Here is a 22,253-nt window from a genome sequence, read left to right on the forward strand (position 1 = left end):
TCTCTGTTTTGTACTTTACGGGCTTCATGGTTCTTATTATACATCCATGGCTTCACCGTGGATATTTAAGAACGGCTTCACCACTTACAACTACACGTATTGAATATGATGAATTTCTATAAATGGCACATTTCACAAAAGTCTACGGTTTAAACAATTAATTCCAAAAAATTGACATGGCTTGAGAATTGCTTAAAATGTGGAATATGTCAACACTAGAACAGGTCGTTCATACTGTACCAAAAAAATGCGTGGTAGATACATATTTGTGGTTAAAATGCCATTAAGACTATTGCCATTTAATTCTTTCTTTTTTTAAATCATTAACTAATCTCCTGACATGATTCATATGATCAGTCCTATGTGTAAATATCATATTCATGTAGCTAGTCGATCGAGAAATAGACTTTAATAGACTTGTTTGGTTTATTAATAATTTTGAATGATTTTTCGCATCACTTAAGAAATGCCCTTTAAAATTACTTTTTATAATAAATTAATACAAATGTGTTTTAATCACATGCAACTTTTTGTGGTTAAATGAAAGAATAACACTTCTTGTGGTAAATGATTTATTTACAAGTCAACAGTTATAATCAAAGCAGAGTAATATGTGTGTATACGGGTATATGTGTGTGTGTGTGTGTGTGTGTGTGTGTGTGTGTGTGGTGTGTGTGTGTGTGTGTGTGTGGTGTGTGTGTGTGTGTGTGTGTGTGTGTGTGTGTGTGTGTGTGTGTGTGTGTGTGTGTGTGGATGTGTGTGTGTGTGTGAGTTCAGTGCTTTGTGGTGAGGCAGAGCCATTTCTGTGGCACCTCGTAGGTGCTCCTGTCCTCTGTGTCGTCATAGGGAATGTGCCATGAGTCCGCTGTAGTCTGGACAATGGTGTCGTAGGTGGGAATACTCTAAAACACACACACATATACACACAGTTAATGGGTATGCTTATTCTTTTGGTGCCCAATCTCTCCAATATACCCTTCTCTTTTTCTCACCTGGAATCGGACCCTCTTGCCTGCCGTGACAAACCCGTCCACCACCAGCTGGTGGCCTCTCTGCCATTTGAAGAAGAGCCGCCGGCTGGCCCCGTCTGGCAGGCAGGCCTTGTGGTCCCTCATCATGTCCCTGCTCACAAACCGACAGTGGTTCCGAGAATGCAAAGTGGCATACAGCAGGAAGGGGTCATCCTCCGAACTGAGAGAGGCACAGAGCAAAGGGTATGAGGTTAACTGTTTACACATTAATTCAAGGTTGTAAATACTGTTGGGGAAATATTTCCCAAGGCCCATAACTTTGACCTACTTTATCAGTTCATACTGTCCTGACTGAGCACAGGCACCTGTAACCCTTCTGCTGTGCTCTCAGTGTTTTGTCTTCCTGTTCCTGCCTGTTGGCGTCAGCTGATAGAGGTGTTATAGTTCTATCTTGTTATGCACAATGTTGATTATTCTCTCTGAACTAGCTAAATACATGGGTCTGGGGTAGAGTTCTTCAGAATTGATTGTGGCATCTCAACCCTGTGGTCAAACCGTGGCCCGTGACTTGTCTTGTGAATTCTCCGGCCGAAGCTCCAAATAAACCATCAGTGTTTGCCATCAAAGCTCCAGCTCTCCTCGTGTCTCTCTGAGTCCTGACTCCAATTGCTTCAGAAGTTTCCCCCACAAATACATTCATAAAAAGTGGGATAACATTGGGCCTCATTCACCACCTGGTATTAATAGGGAATGTCTTTATAAAAAATGACATTCACAAGTGTTTTATAACATCAGTCAAGAGTTGACACGTATATGTGGGTGCTGAGAGTTAGAAACTATTAAAATAATACAATTATCATATAATATTAAAATATTGTATTATTTATAATTATGTTATTATTACAGTGATATATATTATATCATGTTTAAATGAGGATGACGGTACTGAAGGTTTTCCCTGTTTTGGATAATTTAATAATCAGCCTTCCACATGTTCTCCTTAAAAATTCTCATTAGGTAATCTGAGTTTTCTATTCTATGAAGAATATTTCATGCTTTTCTTCTCTGTGAACAGGTGCTCACATGTTTTCAGTGAAGAAGCAGTGAGCTTTCTGCTGGATCAGCTTCATGTTGTATCTGTTCCAGGATCTGGAGGGGCACAGCATGTGTTTCCTCCCAAGCACCAGCACCGTCAGGCCCTGACGCTCCAGCTCCGACACCACCGCCAACAACTGAAACACACATGTACACAGCTCATTACAGTTATTTATCTAAACATTGAAACTTTTTTTCACGATATGCTAAAGGGAGAGGAAACACAGTCAGTGTTTTATGAATCAACAGTCCTAATATTTATGTCCCATTCAGAGTTCAGAACACGTTAAAAGTTTAAAAGAGGCCCTTTTATGCTTTTTGGGTTTTCCCTTTCCTGTAGTGTGTTATATAGGTTTTTGGTCTGTAAAGGCTCAAATCCCAAAGTTCACTCACACTCCCACCTCAAAAGTTTTAAAATGTCCAATAAATAAAACAAAAAAATCACAAAAAAACGTAACTAAAACAACATACTAAAATATATAAAACAACATTAACTGAAAAATGCTAAAATGCTAAATATAGAAAGTGAACTTGGTAAATCTTGGCAAATTTGACTGTGTTGATAACTAGCGTCTAGTGTTTCCGTGATTTTAGTAATTTTAGCAGCTATTTCATATTCTATATATAGCCATGTTGCTGACCTATTTCATTCAACGATTTCATTCATACAGGCATTTGACTAGAGGTTTGTGTGGTTTTCCTGATCGGAATTTATATGACTTTTTGTATTATTTAAATAACTTACTTAGCTTTCCTAAGTAATAGATGACAATATAGGGAAATAAGTGTATCTGTCTGTACTTTTCTTTGTCTGACAGCATCACAAATGTTGAGACATATTTGAATGCAGACCCAGAAGTACTAGTTGACACATGCTGATCCAGACAGACACATGTGGGTAGACGAGTAGGCTAGGTGTTGTTAAAAAAAGCAGGTACTGACCAGTTATGAAGACACCTCCTACACACGTGTACTCACACATACTGCAAGGTTAGTCATTGTGAAAGCAGCAAAAAAAGCCCCGGGGTTGGACAGACATGTGTAGGAAGAAACCAGTACAATCCAGACTGTAAAACTGTGTGTGTGCAGAGGGGATTCTGAAAGAGCACCTGGTTGACCCTGTGAAATATTAAACCACAGTAAGCATGCATGTGCATCTATGCATTATTCTCACCGTCACTGACTGCAGATTTTTGTCATTGTTGAGATTTGCAATGTTCAGTCCATCCACGACCACATCAAAAGCTGGATTTTTCTTCACGAACGCCTTGAAACTCTCCAACTCCTGACCACACACAAACAGACAAAAAGTGATACATAGAGAAAATAATAGTTAGTGGAAGCATAGAGAAGAAATTGATTTGAAAAGATAGCAAAGTAATTACAGAATATTGTAATGATAATTCGCATATTTTAAAAAAACACATTTGTACTTCTCTACATTACGGCGAGCTAGACAGCTTTTTTAACAAGTTGTAAGTGTTTTTTATACTGAAGTAGTCATCCTCTCTGGACTGTGAATGTCTGTACAACATTTTCGGAAATCCGTCTATGTATTTCAGTCTGGACCAACATATTTAGGGTTAACTTTCAGTGAGTGAAGCTGCCTTAAAAGCTGACAATTTCACTTGCTAATGACCTGGATGTCTGACCAAATTGACACAGTCCTGAAAATGTACAGAAAAGCTCTGCAGAACTCTCCAAAAACAGCATCAGGATCTTGTTCCTTATTGTGGCCGAGGAGCGTAGCTGTGAGTTGACTGGCCTGATGGTTGGCTGACTGATCCCAAGTCTGCCAGGAATGAATCTACCTGGCCGTTCCTTCTCTGCACTAACATGGCCGAGTGCCAGCTGGCTACTGACGATACGCTGTTTGATGTTGTATACAATTAGGATTTGCGACTTTCTTTCATATTGGACAAAACATATTTTAGATCTACTTTAAAGGGACTAATCTACATTATTTAAGTAAAAAGTCTGATTTGGAAACACCTACAGGTATTAAATCAAAATGTTAGTATACTTCAGCACCTGAAAATGGAGCTCATGGTAAATATGTTTAAATGTTTTGAGTCATCTGTCGAATTTAAATACCACAAGTTCACTCTTAGGGTAAAATGAAGGCTCCATCTCTGTTAGAGCTTTGTACCATAGCAGGAAAGCAGTTATGATGCTTAGAATAGGCCTGCCGCACAGGAACATGGTTGGTACTTTCACATTTAGATAGCAGCCGTATGGAAATAGGTTGCAGTGAATTCCCCTGGACGTGAAAGTTGTGCGCTCTCACGAATGCACAGCGTGACTGTAAAATGTTAAAAAGGCTGTAATATTCCTCTGATAAAATAGTTGTATAAAATATGTGAATGCTCCATTGTCTATTGTTATTGTTTAACCAATAGAACGGGGAAGTCATTAATGTCTACAAGAATGACGTGTGTTTCAGGTGGAAGGCAAAATAATAATACAAATAAATGTATTAAAAGACAAGATAATCCGTGGATAATTGACAAAAGGAAGTATAGGGATGAAGAAGGTGATTGGGTTTGATGGAGAAAGGGTGCAGCAAGCCTAAAAAGAAGGAAATGGATCAGTTTGTTAAAGAAAAGGACGAAAGAATAAGAGCAAGGAGAAGGAGGAAGAGAGAAAGTCCAGTATAATTATCCAGGGACTTTCCACAGCTGATATGTGAAACCAGCTCATTGTGCTGCTGTGGATGATATGACTGCTTAAAACACACACACACGTCTAAAATAGCTTACTTATGAAGCATTATGACACAAAGCTCTTTGCTCTTCTGTATATAAATCATTAAGCGTTACTAGTGGTGAACAAAATGCAAAGAAATATGAGAAATGTCCTTTAATATATTGCAATGCTACGGTATAGATCACCACTAGAAACTACAGCGTCAGAATGCAATTTGTTAAAACTGCGCGTTAAAGAAGAGTCAAACACTATAGTTTTCCCAACGGTGGTAATTAATGGCAGTTCAGTTAGTTTGCAATAAATTCAGGACCAGGAAAAGGAGTTTTTTTTTGTCGTTGTCCTCGGGTACAACAAATCTTTGCACGCCTCTCTTTATGCATTTATAATTAGAAACAAATCAATAAAAGCAGTGACGAAAACATTAATGAAACCAGTAATAGCAGCAAGGAGAATACAAAAACAAAAGGCACTAGTTAAATTAAGTTTACATATTTACAAACTTACAAAACATACAGGTTTTGTTTGGGTGTTAATAAATACATGTGGAAAAAAGCAAAAGTTAATTAATATTGATATTAATGTGTGTGGTTGTTTGTGTGTGTCACGGACAAGTTACACAGCGGTTTCTTTAGATCTGGGCATTCCTTTAGGGTCAGTGGTTCGATCCCACCACCTGCAGTCAGCATGGTGAAGTGTTCATGGGCAAGATACTTGACTCCCAAAGAATTGTTCCGGTAGGCATGTCTTCAGTATTTAATTGCATATTAGCTAAATACCATGTAATGCAACGTTGTAGTATACTTGTCCTGCAAACCGCCTGAATAGGGTGAGCTCCAGCGTACCTCCTCCAAAGTCAACCTCCTTATTATGGCCAAGATCTGCCTGGTCTAGACAATCTAGCTCAACATGTTGCCAAGAATTTCAGAAAGATATGGCTAAAATTAGATTTTTATTAATGCTTTAATCACGTCTTGTCAGGATGTATTGAAATGCTGTGTTTGCGTGCCTTGGTCAACATTTTATTAAACAGCTTCAGGGTGTCCAAAAAGCAGCCATCAGATTTTCTCTTGAACCTCAAGAGCATGATCATATCTCCCGGCGTTGTTTTCTCTTTTTTGTGCACATTTTCTTTTACGTCTGCTGGTTTAATGAGTTTTCTATGACTTTGTCTTTGATTGCTCTCCTGCTTTCTTTTATTTGTCTTTGTATGTGAGGGAAGGGACTATACAAGTCTTTATTATTATAGTGTCAAAATGCAACATCTATCTATATATCTAGCTGTGCTTTAAATTACATCATGCTTCCCTGCGGGCTGTAACCTTGTAACTAGCACATCCATTCTAACACAGCCCCTCTTCCTCTTTGCACTGTTGCCCCACTGTAGTCTGAAGCACCCTGTTTGACCTTAAATGAATTGCCTTAAATTGGGAATAATAAAGTCCTGATGAGCATATGTCTGTCTGCCTTCCTAGCTCTGTCTCATCGGCGGGAGGTAGTTGTGGTCCAGATTCACATGGTGCTCTACATGCTGGAAATCCCCGCAATTTAACTAACTGTTGCACCAACAAACTCCCCTTGACTACTGAAAAAAACACAAAGGAAACTATGCCAACTGTCTCCCTGTTCATAAACATATATGACATACTATTAACTACACGTTTCTGATGTTACCAAATTTATTTTTGGAACTATTTCAAGTGAATAACCTTGTTTTTAAGTTTATTATCGTTGGCATCATAAAAGATACAGCCGGAACATTCCAATCCTATGAAAAGCTTGTCTCCTGGCTCTCTTTTAACAGACAGTCCACGTACATAATATGCATGCAACATGAAAAGGCTGCTCTCTTTTGTTATGAGAGTGCCATACAAACTATAGACCTGACTTTGTGTTTAACTGCGAGCATGTGTGTGGTGCTGCTATCTAACAGGTGGTGGGAGAATAACTTAAAACCATGAGGTAATCAACTGATACCCTGAAGCTTAACAACATGTTTGCCCAGGTGGAACAATGACATTATTAAGCTGTATTAATGCTAATACATATTGGTAATGTAGCTAAAGTACCTCATTAAGCTTTGTTAGAAGCTAATACAGCTTAATAATGTAATTCAAATACAATATTAAACTCTATTAAAGACTAAGACGTCGCTAGATAATGTAGCAAAGTTACACTTTTACGCTTTTTTAGATGTAATTACATATTAATAATGTAGCTAAGTTATATATTTTAGCTCTCGAAGATGCTAAAACAGCTTACTAACGTAGCTAAGGTCCATGGAATATTATTTAGATTAATTGAATGATATTACTAAGGTACATTATTTAGTTCTATTGAATGCTAATTCATAATAATAGTGAAGCTAAAGCATATTATTATGCTCAATTAGATGCTAATATCTTAATAATGTAGCTACATTACATTACAATCTGTGAGATGCTAAGATAGCCTATTAATGTAGCTAAGGTACATTACTTAGCACAATTAACTTTATGAATTCATATTAATAATGTGGCTAAAGTACTTTACTTAGCTCTATTATGTTAATACAGCTTAAAATGTAGCTATGGTAAATTATTAAGCAGTATTGGACGCTAATACTGTAAAGTTGTCAATTTAAACAATTGAAAAAATAACTTAAAGGAAAAAGAAAATGGTTAAGCTACCAAACATGAAGATTGGAAACAAGTAGGCTTCATCTCTTCCAGATGTTAGCTCAATCTCTATCAAAAAAGGGATTTTAAAGGCCAGAATACCTCAAAGTTACATGGAATAACAGAAGACTTCCTGTACATTCAACTTCCTAAAAAACCTGGAAAAACCGACTTAAACACCAGCAAAAGGAGATCTGATCAGAATCTGTTTTTTTTACATTACATTACATGTCACTTGTTAGACGCTTTTATCCAAAGCGACTTACATACTCAATACTGTCGGCAATCCCCACAGGAGCAATTTGGGGTGAAGTGTCTTGCCCAGGGACACAACGACATGCTGACTGCAGTGGGGTTTGAACCTGTGACCCCCTGATCCCAAGGCTCTATCCACTGCGCCACATGCCTCTGTTTCACTCTCTAGAAGCTGTTTGAAACCTTAGCAGCGCGGTGCTGCGTGTGTACCGATGACGCCATCTAGCAGAAGTTAGGGAGAAGGAGATAGAAAGCTAATGTGCCATGCTATTTATAGATGAGCCTCAAAATAGAGATTTGGAACATCATTGAGTTGTAATATAGGATGAGTTATTTCCAACTAGAAACTTACCATCTGAATATAGCTTAAAACTTCCCAAATGTTCATCACCCACCACGATTAGAATGATTTATTATTAATCATGTCCTGTATTTAAATAAATGTAGAGCATATGTAATGGGTAAACTGCGAGCACAAATGAATTAATACAAGTCAATATCATGAAATATATCATTAGTATTCGGTTGGACCGTCTTTTAATTGTTTTTTTTGTTTAAATTATTTATTTTACTTTTTATTTATTTTTGTGGATTTATATAGTGCCATATGTTCTAATTCGGGAGAGTTCTTAAATATTTGCATACAGTTGTAAAATAATTAAATAATAATAAAAAAGTTATTACCAATTTAGATTGTATTTATATCACTGAATACAAGGAAATATTAAAAACCTACTTGCATACTATATCTTAAAAGGCAAAGTATAGGTGTATTTAAGCTATATAAATGCTCTTAATGGCCTTTTTTAAAAATTATAACACACTTATTCAGAGATCTTATGGACCAATGGAAACAATTGTATGTGTGTGTGTGTGTTTACCTCCGGTGTGGTCTTTTTAAAAACATCTCGTCCCTGAATGATGTCAGCCATCACTCTGTCTTTCAGATGCTGGTACTCCTCATCAGTCAGCTTGATTGACTCCAACTGAGACCCACAACAGCTGCACACACCCCTAAAAACACACATCAATATTCATAAACAATACATACAGAACACACTATTCAGGCCTCGCACTAATATCTATGACAACAACTAATCTAGGAAGATTCATGTTGAGGTAGGAAGGTGGTGTAATTACTTTGGGGGGGGCGCTGGTCCAACTTCCTGTCCATTTCTGTCCTGAGAGTCTGGAGACAGGGAGGAAGAGACGAAAAGAGAATGGAGGAATGAGAGTGAGGAATTATTACTTGAGGTATGAATTTTTGTTTGCAGATATATTTTATTAATATCAATTGAGGAAGTAAGGGGACCAAAGTTCAGTGAAAATGAACAGTTATAGTCTACTGATCATGATGATGTTAAAACCAGCCTTTTTTTCCTCCATGTGAAAAAAAACCTTCTCAAATAACATAATTTCATCAGTCAACCTGTTGTGTTCTTATTCTTAGTATAATTTACTCAAGTTTTTTCAATAAATGATGTCATAATGAAAGTATAGAGCAGCCAAGGACCCCTTGCAAGATCAAAATATATTGGGGACCCACTCATGCCTTGGAATAATGTGACATGACCTATTTTAACACTTCACTGATCGTAATGTGAAAGAGCAACACAAGAAAAAGATATTGGAAATAAGTTCATAATATTAAAATAATAACATAATCGCAGATTTAAACAAACAGATTTGTTAATTTAATTTATGAACTGTTAAAGACTTATAGATTGAACTATAATACCTTTTCTGTTTTTGAATGCCATTTAATTTAAATAAATACATATATCATTTTTGGTTAACGTTTTTAGGTTTGCTTATTTGTTTAAAAAATGTAATAACTTAATAATAACTTGTGTTTGCCTTTTTATGTAAGCCTATCAGTTTCCTTTCTTCTTTTATCTGCACTATACCTTTGCTGCTGTAGCGTCATACATTTCCCCACTTCGGGATGAATATAGGATTTCTGACCCTGCATTGAAATCTTTGCACACACACAAACCCCATTTTTAATATCAAAAGTCTAGAGAACAGAAGCTGCTGAAATTAGGAATTAGAATAATGTATATCCATCCTTAGTTTCCCATCTAACCCTGAAAGTCTCCCCCCACTCTCCAATACCTTTCAAACGAGGCCTTGATGGTGCTGGTGAGGCTGTGCTGGGGGTAGATCTGGTTGTCCCTCATGTGGAGCAGAATTCCCAGCAGCCTCTCCTGGTACTCAGAGGCAGACATGGCCTCCTCCTGCTTAGGGTTCCCCGCTGCCTTAAACAGAGCCTCCCAGGTTTCCTGGTGCGGGGTCAGACCCTTTTCAATGATTTCATCATACAGGGCCCAGGCGGTGGTGGTGTCTCCATTCAACATCGCTGCGGTGATAATTTCCCCATAGTTACGTGGTGAAGGGGTAAACACCTGTTAGGATAACGGAAAAACTAGGTGATGATAAAGTAAGGATGCCATGTCCTCCAGCTCCAATATGGATTTAAAGGGATAGTTCGGACTGTTTGAAGTGGGGTTGTGTGAAGTACTTATCCATAGTCAGTGTATTACTTACAGTAGATGGCAGTCTACAAGCAGGAAGAAAAACAATGTACTGATGCGGACGGCAATAAAACAAATTCAAGCCACCGTAAAAAACCCAGTATCAGTTCAAGTTTAGGCAATATTTCGATATTTTTTCAATACTTTACCTTGTTCTGAGACAGATATACAGTCTATGCTTTTGACAGGTATCTAGCTCTCTTTTAAGCCACCAGACTCCATAAAAAAAACAGTACTTTTACCCTATTAAACAGAATCAGGTCATTTACCCAGGTGTACTGTACACGTTTAAATAATTTGCTTTGGAGTATAACAGTGCATACATATACATATTTTATACACTATTTAAAATTACTAGAAAATGAAATATGTGCAGCATATCAGAATTTGGAAAAAAGTTGACCTTATACAAGCGCACTGTAACACATCCAAACTATCCCTTTTATGTGATTTTTAGGTAAAAATCGAAACGCTGTTCACCTTCTTAAACTTGTCGAGGACGCTGATGGCCTCCCTCCACCTCTCTGTGCGGCTGAAGGATTGGATAAAGAGGCTGGAGGCTCCTGTGTCCAGAGCAGGGAAATTTCCTCGCATTATTTCATAGACATCGAACACCTCGGCATCGTGTCCGCCGTGCACACACAACGTCAGGTACCGTAGTAACAGCTCATAGGAGAGCGTCCCTGTTTCCGTGGCTTCAAAGTCAGTAGTGACCTGTGGTAGAAAGGTACAGTTCAATTTAGTAACATACGAAAAGCTGTCATTGACATTTATTTGTATATTTGCGATGAATTCAAAGGGATAGTTCTTGAGATTTAAATAGGCTAACATATAGAGTAGGCTAGCACTGGCTTTCTTTTCAACTTTCTATTCTTTATTTTTGTGTTTCATCTGCAAAGGTCCTTTTCTACGGTGGCTGACAGGTGGACAACGGCCCAAACTACATCAGATGCAAATATAAAAACACAAAAGTGCCAAAACACATGCAAATAAAGAAACATCTTCACGAACTTGACGAAACATGCTTACTTAAAGGTCCCATGTCATGCTTTTCTGGTTATTACCCGTCCCCTTGTGTGTTATGAAGGTTTTTCTGCATGTAAACGGTCTGCAAAGTCACAAACCCTCAAAGTACACCCTGTAGTGAGTAAAACTCTAACACAGAAAATACCTGTCTGCTGCCCCAGAACGCCTCGTTGGACATTTTTCTTTTTCCATTGTGTTCTTCCTGGGTACAGTGACGTGGGGGAGGGGGTGCTAGTGGAGCCTCGCAGCAGCGAAACTGTGGCGCGCTTACACTGTAGGTGTGCCGCGTATGGGGGTGCGGGTGCGGGTGCTAGTGGAGCCTCGCAGATGGGGGTGCTGCAGCCCCCTCAGCATCCCCTCTTTCCCGCGTCCATTTGCGACGTCTAGCTGTCTCGCAGACCCCACGCAGCAAGCAGGAAATGAACCCAGCTCACACTGTCCGCTCCTCGCAGCAGCGAGCCGCGCAACGTGCCGCCAACACAGTACCCAGGCCCCACGCAGCATTCTCATCTGTTTGTCATTACTGGTGTCATTTTCTGGTTGCTAACAAACACCATTGTAACACATAATCACTGATGTTCCGCTGTAACGGTGGAGGACTCATCAGAACAGAGTGGGCGAGCTGACCAATCAGAGCACAGTGGGCTCATAGGGAGGGGGGGGGGGGGGGCAGGAGCTCCAACAAGCCGTGTAGGACAGAGTGAATACACATACTATACAGAGATGCTGGATGAGAAACCATTGTGAGTTTGGAACATTGAACAATGTAAATCTATTCTAGTAGACCTCAACAATGGAATTATGATCAGTAGAAATGGCCATGACATGGGACCTTTAAAGCGATGCATTAACGAAAAGCTGCAAATATAAAACACTGCAAATAAAAAAACGCAACATTTAAACACATGCGTAGAGTTTTTGTAAACACTGCGAATGTTGCTTCAAGTTGGTGAAATTGTTTCTTCTTTTGCATGTGTTTTGGCACATTTGTGTTTTTAGATATGCATCGTTTCTGAAGCTGCAGCGCGTTGCTCCTAAGGGAAATGTTTTGGGCAGTTGTAGCACGTTTGCACCTGTCAGACACCCGACCTTGCTGCTAGAGGACAGTACATTTCCCTATCAGAAAAGAAAATGTTTTCTGATTCAGCAAAAAAAAAAGATATATAATTAAAGTGAGGACAATTGAGACCTAAATAAGAGTTGTCAAGATCACTGACACAAACACACTGGTCCTCCTCTTACTTAGCGATATTCAGCTCTGCCGCGGTGGTGAACAGTGTGCACATCATGCGGATGTCAAAGCGGGGTATATTTCCCAGAGACTCCTTCAGATCCCTCCACTCAGCAGCTGAGAGCGGCCGATCGGGAGGTTGCAGAAATGCTGTAAACATCAAGCTCAATTATTATTCCAAAACACTTTGGTAGACTTATTTAGGATTTAGGCACTAAAGCAAAAAATAAAAAACACTGTTAACCAAAACTTAGAGTTTAAAGGTGTTTTGCGATATGGAATAAATTGTCAAAAACAATTGATCAATTTTAATGAATAGCTAAATAATAAATAGTCATTTTCACTGTTTGTTTACATTTTTAATGAACTTATTTTACTGCAAGATTATTTGTCCCTATCTTTGTCTTTATTGATATAGGAAAATGTTAAGGAGCCCTATTAGGCTTGTGGGGATTTCCCCTTTCCTAAGTGTGTTGTATAGGCGTTTGTGCATGAGTGGTCTGCAAAGGCTCAAACCTGAAGGTTCACAGAAAAGTAAAGACATCTTTGAACACTTAAGCATGTAAACATGTAACTGTAGGCACAAATAAAGAACCTTGAACCTTGAACAAAACACAAATCTGAAATTTCCTTTTTTAATAGCTTTGCTCAGATTGCAAAAAAGAATTGTGCAACGATTAAAAGTTACAAGGACTTTAACAAATGCACATTCAGCGCCCACTGTCCTGATTGGATAAAAAACGATGTAATGCATATGGTGATGAGTTCATTGTAATGACACTATTCCTAAAATAAGATATTACATTTGCAATACATCACCTTGTTAATGATGAGTCGCAATATATTGAATTGTAACCCCTTTTACAGGATATGAATCATATCATCAGATTATTTCCAATACACAGCCCTAGCAAAATGCCTATTAAGAAAGTATAACAACAATTATTTGTGCACAGATTAAAAGTGCTCTGTTCCTGCAAACAATTTGTATTTTAAAATGTTTTTGCACCACAAACATCTGTCTGTGTGACAGCTTTAGTGAGCAAATCAGAACTCCACGTCAGTGTGTCCTACCTGTTCCTCTACTCGTCCTCCGTTCACGTTCCCCTCCATGCTGCTCCTCCTCCTGAAAGAACAACGCTGCTTTCCTCTTCTGGATCTCTGCTGTTCTCTTTGCATTCCCGGCAGCAAACACAGATTTGGGGAAGGAAGGCTTCTGCCTAATAGTGGAGCTCTGACCTCTTCTAGCACCATCCCAACAATCCTCTTCCCTGTTTTGAGAGGTGCTCTTGTTTACTCCCCCCTGCGCATCAGACCTTCTGTCTGTGTGCCTGGCTCCAGGTTTGGGGTAAGGGTCTCTGGTGCACAGGGAGCGTGCTGAGAGAGGCAGGTGTGATGACTTGAAAATGGAAGAGTTTAATGTGAAGAAACTCCCCTGGTGATAGAAAGGCTTCAAGCATATTCTGCCTTTAAACATCAATGTGGAGCCCATGTTAGCCTCTGAATTTAACTTAGATTATCTATTACTACACTTCACATCCACTTCCGTTATAAATCAGCTATATTCCTTAACTGACATGACATATACAGGTATTTCCCAGATAAACTGACTATAAAACTACCACATGTTGTTAGCTACATGTATCAATAACCTTGCCGTTTCCAAATGCTACTTGCTATCTGAAGATTACTATCACTGTCTCGTTAGCTCGACGCATACCTTTATGTCTTTAAATGCGACTCACACATTCCCTTGATATCAGAAGTTAACAGCATATATCTTTTTGAATTACTTCATGGACAAATGCAACTGTAAACTGTAGGCATGGACTAATGTCGCACACATTGACGTCATCAACGCTTGACAGCTCCGTGTGTCAAGTTTGTGAAAAATAGCCAGAGAAAGACCGGAATGCGCGATTTTGGCGGTAGAATAAAGGCGAACATTTTGTCAATTAAAACAGAAAGATAACAAATATAAATACACATTATTACAGCATTTTTGGAATAAATATCAATTCACATACGTTGCCTTTTTGTTAATCCTCAACCATTAGACTATGACATATTCCAAATGTTTACATAAGTAGACTTTTATTTTGAAATACTAAACTCAAAACGGAAGCCTTACTCTTGTTCAGTCAGTTACTTGACGTTGTCTCACTTTTGGGCAGCTTGGCTACTTTAGTACACAAGTCTACTTTTGTCATATTTTTGTCTTTTGGAATGGCTAAAATATACTGACGAAATATTTAATTGGCTTCTTAGCAAGTATGGCTAAAGAAAAACAACCTCATTGGTCGGATATTTTGAAAAGAAGATTAGCAAACGCAAAAAAAGGTGAGACAAAAATGTAAACTAATGTAACATACCGGCGGCTAAAGCTAGCTACTGTGGATTGATAGCTTAAGTCACCGGTTAGCTAAGTCAACATGAACTGTTGGTGTGACGTTACAGATGAGAGGAGCGAAGAGGAAAAGAAAGCAGAAGAAACAGAGCTGTTCACCAAATACTATACAGAGTGGAAGGAAGGAGGCGACAAAGACAAGTCCTACAAGACCATCCCACGATTTTACTACAGGGTATTATATTGATACATAACATACAAACCCAATGAAAAGTGTTTGCATTCATGTCGTTTTGATTGTGTTGTGGTACAAGACCAATGATTCAACCCTTGGCATCACTAAATCCCAATCACAGAATCTGCCAAACAAGTGCACTTAAATATTACATTTCAAAGAGTAATATGTAAGAACAACAATATGTAAAGTCATATAAATAGTATTGTCGCTTAATAGAAAATAATGCCAATTTGTTGTTGAATATCACACTAACAATATCAATAGCAATAAGTGGGCAGATATTAAGGTGTACCCAGTTCTACCTTTCTGCTGCATTCAGTATACTGCCAATATTTCCCACAAAGTATTCAGTGATTTTCAAAAATGATTTACTAAATTCTTGAACAAATTGATCAACTGAACACAAAAGGTCATTAAAAACATTCTTGAACATCTGGATGTTCACAAAAAGTCCCAAAGTTAACAGGATTGTGCACATCAGACAAAATAGTACCTTTTTACAGAATGTAATCTAATACATTGTTACTAGTACCGGCATAACAATACATTGATCTTGATTGCTGTACGGATGAAATGATCAACGATACATATCATCATCTTTAAGATACACTTTTATTTGAAAGTTTCCAATGGTATGTCTGAATCACCATTTCTGTCCAAGTGCACTCCCCTACTGGAGACTCCAGTGATGACATTGTCTTATCATATTTTAGTTGCTTTTGTGAGTTGATACAAATGTAGCTGATTGTGTTAAATTGGCATGTGACTATGTCTAGTATCCATCTCAGTCCCCAAAATGCAATCTAATCAAAATGGATTTGTTGCACACTTTGTGATATTTGTAAATATGTTATCATTGTCAGAAGAACGATTTAATATATGGTGACGACACTTGATTTACTGGGATATTCAAAGTGCAACATCGCAGTCTTTCAAGACGTGTTTATCAGGCAAGCTCACATTGAGATGACGATAACAAAAAGATATTACATTAGAAAGAAGAAAACTAGTGAATGCAGTTTTCCTTCAAGGTGTCTAATGACTGTAACTCAGATGTTTTGATAATAACTGTGATGAAAATGCTCATACAGTACAATACCGAAGGGTACAGTAACACTTGTTAGTGATGATGAGGATTATATTGCTGTGCAGCTACCAGCAGAGGATGAAGTGTTACTTCAGAAACTGAGAGAGGAATCCAGAGCCGTGTTCCTGCAGAGGAAGAGCAGAGAGCTGCTGGATAATGAGGAACTGCAGGTAAACACTTCAGTCAGTCACAACATAATGACCTACTTCTACATGAGTAACAACATTGTAGGGTTTTATTTGATTATTTCTGTATTCTCTTCCTCCTTGTGTTCCTGTAGAACCTGTGGTTCCTGCTCGATAAGCACCAGGTGCCTCCAGTGAGCGGGGAGGAGGCCATGATCAGCTATGAAGCCTACCTGCAGGTGGGGGAGCAGGCCGGGCCCAAGTGCAGGTGACGAACAGGAAGTAGAGGTTTACTGGCACTGCACAGTTTGGGTAACACCCCTCCCTGTGCCAGTCTTTGATGTGTTCCTGTTTGCACCAAGGATTCATGCTGGATCAAAGGTTCATTATGGGAAATCCCTCTGCTGTCACTTCTTAGATCCCTTAGGCGCCGTCTATGTGTCTTGCCTTTGGGTACGACTGTATTCAGGCAAAACAAAACAATTGTGTCACTACTGGAAAGTTATTTTGTTGTGCTACTGAAGTACAGATTGAGGAGTTTGAGAAAAAACTCATTTTAAGAATAAACAACGTTTAAAAGTATCCATTGATGAATAATGTATGAGTTGTTTACATGTTGCAAGACACTACAGGTGAATAGAGTAAACAAATAACTAATATATATCACCATAGATTTCCCCAGTTGAAATATTCCATGAAGACACTTTTTTTTAATTAGGAATTATGTAGTGTTTACAATTGCAAATTATGCATTATCTTAAACCAAAAATGTTTAATTAAAAATGTTCTTTTAAATGTTTTTTAATGTTAATAGAAATCGGTCTTTGATGTGAATAGAGAAGATTAATTGAATCTCGAAAAGTCAAGAAAAAGGTCCCGTTAAAATAGTTCTGTATCCAGGGGAAAAAACCTAATATTGAAGATTCAAAGGGCTTTCAGATCAAATAGAGTAAGATCAAATCAAATAAGAGCTTCACTCCACTTCTCTCCTCTCTTTACTTCAGTAAATTCTTCACAGCCAGAGTGTACGCCAAGCTGCTCCACAGCGACCCCTACGGCAGGATCTCCATCATGCAGTTCTTCAACTACGTCATGAGGAAAGGTCCGGACCTTCATATGTTTCCTCTTTTTACATGTTTAATATATAAAATACCTTTTAGAAGGTACAACAAATGTCAAAAAGCTCCTTTACCTTAACTCAAAACTAAGCATACATTAGGATATTTCCCTTTATATTAGTTTGTTTAAGTATCTCCCAGCCTAGTTTACTGACATGGATTCATCTGAACTGGTGACTAACTTGTACTCTCTTCTGTCTGTAGTGTGGCTGCATCAGACCCGTATCGGCCTGAGTCTGTATGATGTAGCAGGACAGGGCCACCTCAGAGAGTCGGTAGGCACTTCCATCACTTAAAGACACATTTAAACAGTTTCAATGCGCTGAAATGATTCTTAAAAAGCCATCATTTTTGTGAAATAGGATCTGGAGAACTACATCCTGGAGCTGATCCCCACTCTGCCTCAGCTGGACGGACTGGAGAAGTCCTTCTACTCCTTCTACGTCTGCACCGCTGTCAGGAAGTTCTTTTTCTTCCTCGACCCCCTCCGAACAGGTGAGTGTGAACCACACACATTATACAAATGTATCTCTAAAGTAAAATATTAAATAATACATTACTTATCCTTTACTGAGAGTGTGTCTGTTTTGTTTTTCAGGAAAGATCAAAATCCAGGATATATTAGCCTGCAGTTTTCTGGATGATTTATTGGAGGTAGAACCTTTTTTATTACTCTAATTCTTTTTAAGAAGTCAATGTTTTGGTTGTTGTAGGTATATGTGATCAAACGTGACAAGTTGATTTGGTTTCTACACTACCAGCCAGCAGTAAAAGGACCAAACCTCATATTTGAAAGGTCCCATGTCATGCTTTTCTGGTTATTACCTGTCCCCTTGTGTGTTATGTAGCTTTTTATCAAATCAAGTTTTATTTATATAGCACATTTTTAAAACGATTTTTGGTCGAGCCAAAGTGCTGTGCATACAATAAAAATACTTTACAATAAAGACACTTTACAACAAATACAACAGCACAGTTTGTACAGAATATCATTATGAGAATACGACACCCTCTGTCCTTGGACCCTCACATCGTACAAGGAAAAACTTCCAGAGAAAACCCACAGTTTAAAGGGGAACATGGGAGAAACCTCAGGGAGAGCAACAGAGGAGGGATCCCTCTCCCAGCACGGACAGACGTGCAATAGATGCCGTGTGCAAATATAAGAGATAATACATTTTACAGCATATAGACCGAATGTTAGGAAATGCATGTGTCTGTAATAAGAAGATGAATCCACGAGGATGTCAACAATCCTGTGGAAGCCATCAGGGAAGCAGCATGGTGAGAGTCAGGCAGGACCACAGAGACAGGTTCAGCCACGACCCGAAGTCCACGACTCAAATCCAGAACTCAGGATAGAGGATCCAGGACACAGGACCACAGCAACAGGATCAGCCACGACTCAGGATCCCGGCATAGATAGACACAACAAATACATTTGGGGGAAACTGGGTTAATCGGAACATGAGAGTACACAGGTACAGACAGACAGAAGGAAGAAGTAAGGTGTCCCCCGACAGTCCAAGCCTATAGCAGCAAAACTAACGTGTCTACGTACATGCACTCCCTTAGGATAGGTTGAGGGAAAGGGGTAGCAAGTAAGAAGTAAGGAACCGAGGTGGAGAGGCACACGCAGGGAGCAAGGTCCCCACTGGAACCTTGATTGGAATAGGTGACCCATCCTAGTGTTAGGAGCAGTGGGCTGCCATTATGTACGGCGCCCGGGGAGCCATTGGTCCAAAATGGACCAATCCGTGGAGCTCCTCACACACCAGGATCCCTTGGCGTCACTACCAAACGCAGTGAACGTTGGTAATAGACGAGTTGGGATCGCAGAGAAATGCTCTCCGCAGACCCATTCTCACAGCGTTATAAACCTTTTTCTTACTCAATATCAAGCCACACTTATTGTTTTTACTTCGGCTGTGAGTGTTTGTGTGTGCTCAGGATGAGTTTCGCGCTGTCTCGCAGACCCCACGCAGCAACCAGGAAACCACACCAGTAACCCTGTTCACACTGTCCGCTCCTCGCAGCAGCGAGCCGCGCAACCTCCCGCCAACACGGCACCCAGACCCCACGCAGCATTCTCATCTGTTTGTCGTTACTGGTGTCATTTTCTGGTTGCTAACGCCATTGTAACACATAATCACTGATGTTCCGCTGTAACGGTGGTGGACTCATCAGAACAGAGTGGGCGAGCTGACCAATCAGAGCACAGTGGGCTCACAGGGAGGGGGGGGGGCAGGAGCTCCAACAAGGCGTTTAGGACAGAGTGAATACACATACTATACAGAGATGCTGTTTGAGAAACCAATTGAACAATGTAAATGTATTCTAGTAGACCTCAACAATGGAATTATGATCAGTAGAAATGGCCATGTCATGGGACCTTTAAAAGAGGATCGTAGCTCTTTATCTGGATTAATACTGTCTTATATCAAATTGTAAGGGCAATATTCCCACCAGTGTACAGACCAGCTGATGTCATGTTTTTCTTCCTCTCTCTTTCTCTGTTCTCCTCTTCCTCTCTGCTCCTAGTTGAGAGACGAGGAGCTGTCTAAAGAGAGTCAGGAGTCCAACTGGTTCTCTGCCCCCTCAGCTCTCAGAGTCTACGGTGAGAAAATGTCTAAGCGTGAATGTCAGGCTTCCAGTCTCTCATCAAGTCTTCATGATGATCCTAAGGAATGTTATCGGCTTATAAATCAAATATTACATGAACTAACCAAACTAAAATACTTTTGTGGGTGCAGAAACTGGGATATTGAGTCATTAGAAATAGAGTAGCTTGGCTTTGTCAGTGTAGGGAATCCGGAAAAACGATAGACTAGAGCAAGTCACTGGTCATGATTTTGTTTCTATTACTTGTGGACTTGTATGCCTCACAGCCGGTTGTACTGAAATTGTGGTCAAAGGTGATGACATTTCTTTGACATAGATAACAGTAAACTGCAAGTTGGCTGGTTTTGCAGAACCAAACATCCACCAAAGTTGATTCCACTTATGATGTGTTGTATCATTACAGGCCAGTACCTGAACCTGGATAAGGACCACAACGGCATGCTGAGCAAAGAGGAGCTCTCACGCTACGGCACTGCCACGCTCACCTCCGTCTTCCTGGACAGAGTGTTCCAGGAGTGCCTCACCTACGACGGGGAAATGGTACGATCAGAAACAGAGTTATCATACAAAGGTCCTGGAACTCAATTGTTACTCTAGTGGTTTCTAATCAATAGTGTTGCAGAGCGATGTCTAACAAAAAGACTGAAATGGCACATAAGTGGTGAACAGGGTTTAGACTTTTTATTCATTTGAAAATTACTACACCTCTCCTCTTATGCATCCTTTTATGTTACGGACTCTTGTGTCCTGGGTCTAAGTTGTACATGTAGATTAAGAATGAATAATTGTGTGTCTCTTCCTTTACCTCAGGACTATAAGACCTATCTAGACTTTGTGTTGGCGTTGGAGAACAGGAAGGAGCCGGCAGCATTGCAGTACATTTTCAAACTTTTGGACATGGAGAATCGAGGATACCTCAACGTGTTCTCCCTCAACTTTTTCTTCAGGGTAAATTGTCATCCTAGATCCTCTCATTCCTTTAAAAAAAAAAAATGGTATTATTATTTATTTTATTAGTTTCCTTATTTATTTGTATTTTTTTTTTTTAAGGCTAGACTACATTCCTTGTATATTTGTATGGGCGTCAGAAATACAAGAATACACACATCTGTGATGCTGTTGCATGTTCTGTTCTCCAGGCCATCCAGGAGCAGATGAAACTCCACGGACAGGAGCAGGTCACGTTCCAGGATGTAAAGGTAAAGTTCACACAAATCCAGACTTTTGGGGGTTTTTGGGTGAAGAATTCCGTTTCTGATCGCTGCCTCTCCTCAGGATGAGATCTACGACATGGTGAAGCCTAAAGACCCCTACAAGATCACCCTCCAGGACTTGGTGAACAGTTGCCAGGGCGACACAGTCACCAGCATCCTGATCGACCTCAACGGCTTCTGGACCTACGAGAACAGAGAGGTGCTGGTTGCCAGCGACAACGACGGCAGCAGCAGCATGGCAGATCTGGACGACAACTGAAGATTATGTGGCAGAAGCGACGCTCCTGGTACCAACGTTTCACTCCCAAGCTGAAAGCACTGAACACTTCCTGTTTCCCAGAGCCTGGAGAAATGAATGGATTGATGGAAGGAGGAGACACAGTGCTTTTTGTTCCCGACTGCTATGTTCCTGTATGGAAAATGTCATACATGTGTTTTTGTCTTTGACCTTTTTTTAAATAAATGTTTCCTTAAAGTTCCTTTCCTCACAATGCCTACATGCTTCACTTTTCTTTGTATAATAGAAATGTCCTTTAAATGACTGTCAAATTCAATTGAAAGTGGCTATAATGGATAGCTCACTGTTTTGCTTAAGTTCATTTGAAAACACAGAAAAAAGATAAAAAAGGTGGACGAATATTGGACATACATATGTAGGTTGCCATGGCAACCTAAAACAACCACTTCATAAATTACATATTTGTGTATATATATATATTTGTAACTCCTTGAGATTTTCCTTTTCTATATTTCAGTAATTGAAAATAGTAAATGATAAGGCTGAAACCAAACCTTCTGTAGTAAAAAGAGGGTTTTGATTCCTTTAGAATACAATGGGATAGCTATTTCTTTTTCACTTCTTCCTTATCCCACCATTTTAATTGTTTCTCTCTTTACAGTTTCCCCCAGTGTTACAGGGTTTGTTTTGTTAGTGAAGAGGCGAGAAACATATGAATATATATATATATATAAATCTAATGTGAAGTTCTGTAAGTCACCTTGTTTTCTCCGTTTATATATATATTGTTTT

General features: G+C 39.3%; 2 protein-coding genes across 3 annotated transcripts; one reads left to right on the forward strand and one right to left on the reverse strand.

Moving 5' to 3' along the window:
* Positions 1-558: 558 nt before the first annotated feature.
* On the reverse strand, positions 559-14,343 carry prorp (protein only RNase P catalytic subunit). 2 transcript variants are annotated; one of them, XM_034205960.1, is made up of 11 exons: positions 13,547-14,343; positions 12,484-12,622; positions 11,351-11,370; positions 10,696-10,910; positions 9,797-10,086; positions 8,823-8,870; positions 8,563-8,695; positions 3,241-3,351; positions 2,055-2,203; positions 993-1,191; positions 559-902 (listed from the first exon to the last, which is right to left on the reverse strand). In XM_034205960.1, exons 1-11 carry the CDS (start codon positions 13,962-13,964, stop codon positions 774-776), a joined length of 1,851 nt encoding a protein of 616 aa, XP_034061851.1. In that variant the 5' UTR covers positions 13,965-14,343; the 3' UTR covers positions 559-773. The 2 variants fall into 2 exon arrangements, with proteins under 2 accessions (XP_034061851.1, XP_034061850.1); XM_034205959.1 differs by lacking the exons at positions 10,696-10,910; positions 11,351-11,370; positions 12,484-12,622; positions 13,547-14,343 and having other exon boundaries at positions 8,822-8,870; positions 9,797-10,039.
* Positions 14,344-14,634: 291 nt separating this feature from the next.
* On the forward strand, positions 14,635-21,711 carry ppp2r3c (protein phosphatase 2, regulatory subunit B'', gamma). Its single transcript, XM_034205958.1, has 14 exons — positions 14,635-14,659; positions 14,697-14,812; positions 14,930-15,054; positions 16,210-16,314; positions 16,425-16,537; positions 17,274-17,371; positions 17,592-17,662; positions 17,750-17,882; positions 17,986-18,041; positions 19,929-20,004; positions 20,413-20,549; positions 20,820-20,957; positions 21,149-21,208; positions 21,285-21,711. The coding sequence occupies exons 2-14, from the start codon at positions 14,746-14,748 to the stop codon at positions 21,480-21,482; spliced, it is 1,377 nt and encodes a 458-aa protein (XP_034061849.1). The 5' UTR covers positions 14,635-14,659; positions 14,697-14,745; the 3' UTR covers positions 21,483-21,711.
* The last annotated feature ends 542 nt before the right edge of the window (positions 21,712-22,253 follow it).

The sequence above is a fragment of the Gymnodraco acuticeps genome, unplaced genomic scaffold (genome assembly GCF_902827175.1).
Source record: "Gymnodraco acuticeps unplaced genomic scaffold, fGymAcu1.1, whole genome shotgun sequence".
Classification (NCBI taxonomy): domain Eukaryota; kingdom Metazoa; phylum Chordata; class Actinopteri; order Perciformes; family Bathydraconidae; genus Gymnodraco; species Gymnodraco acuticeps.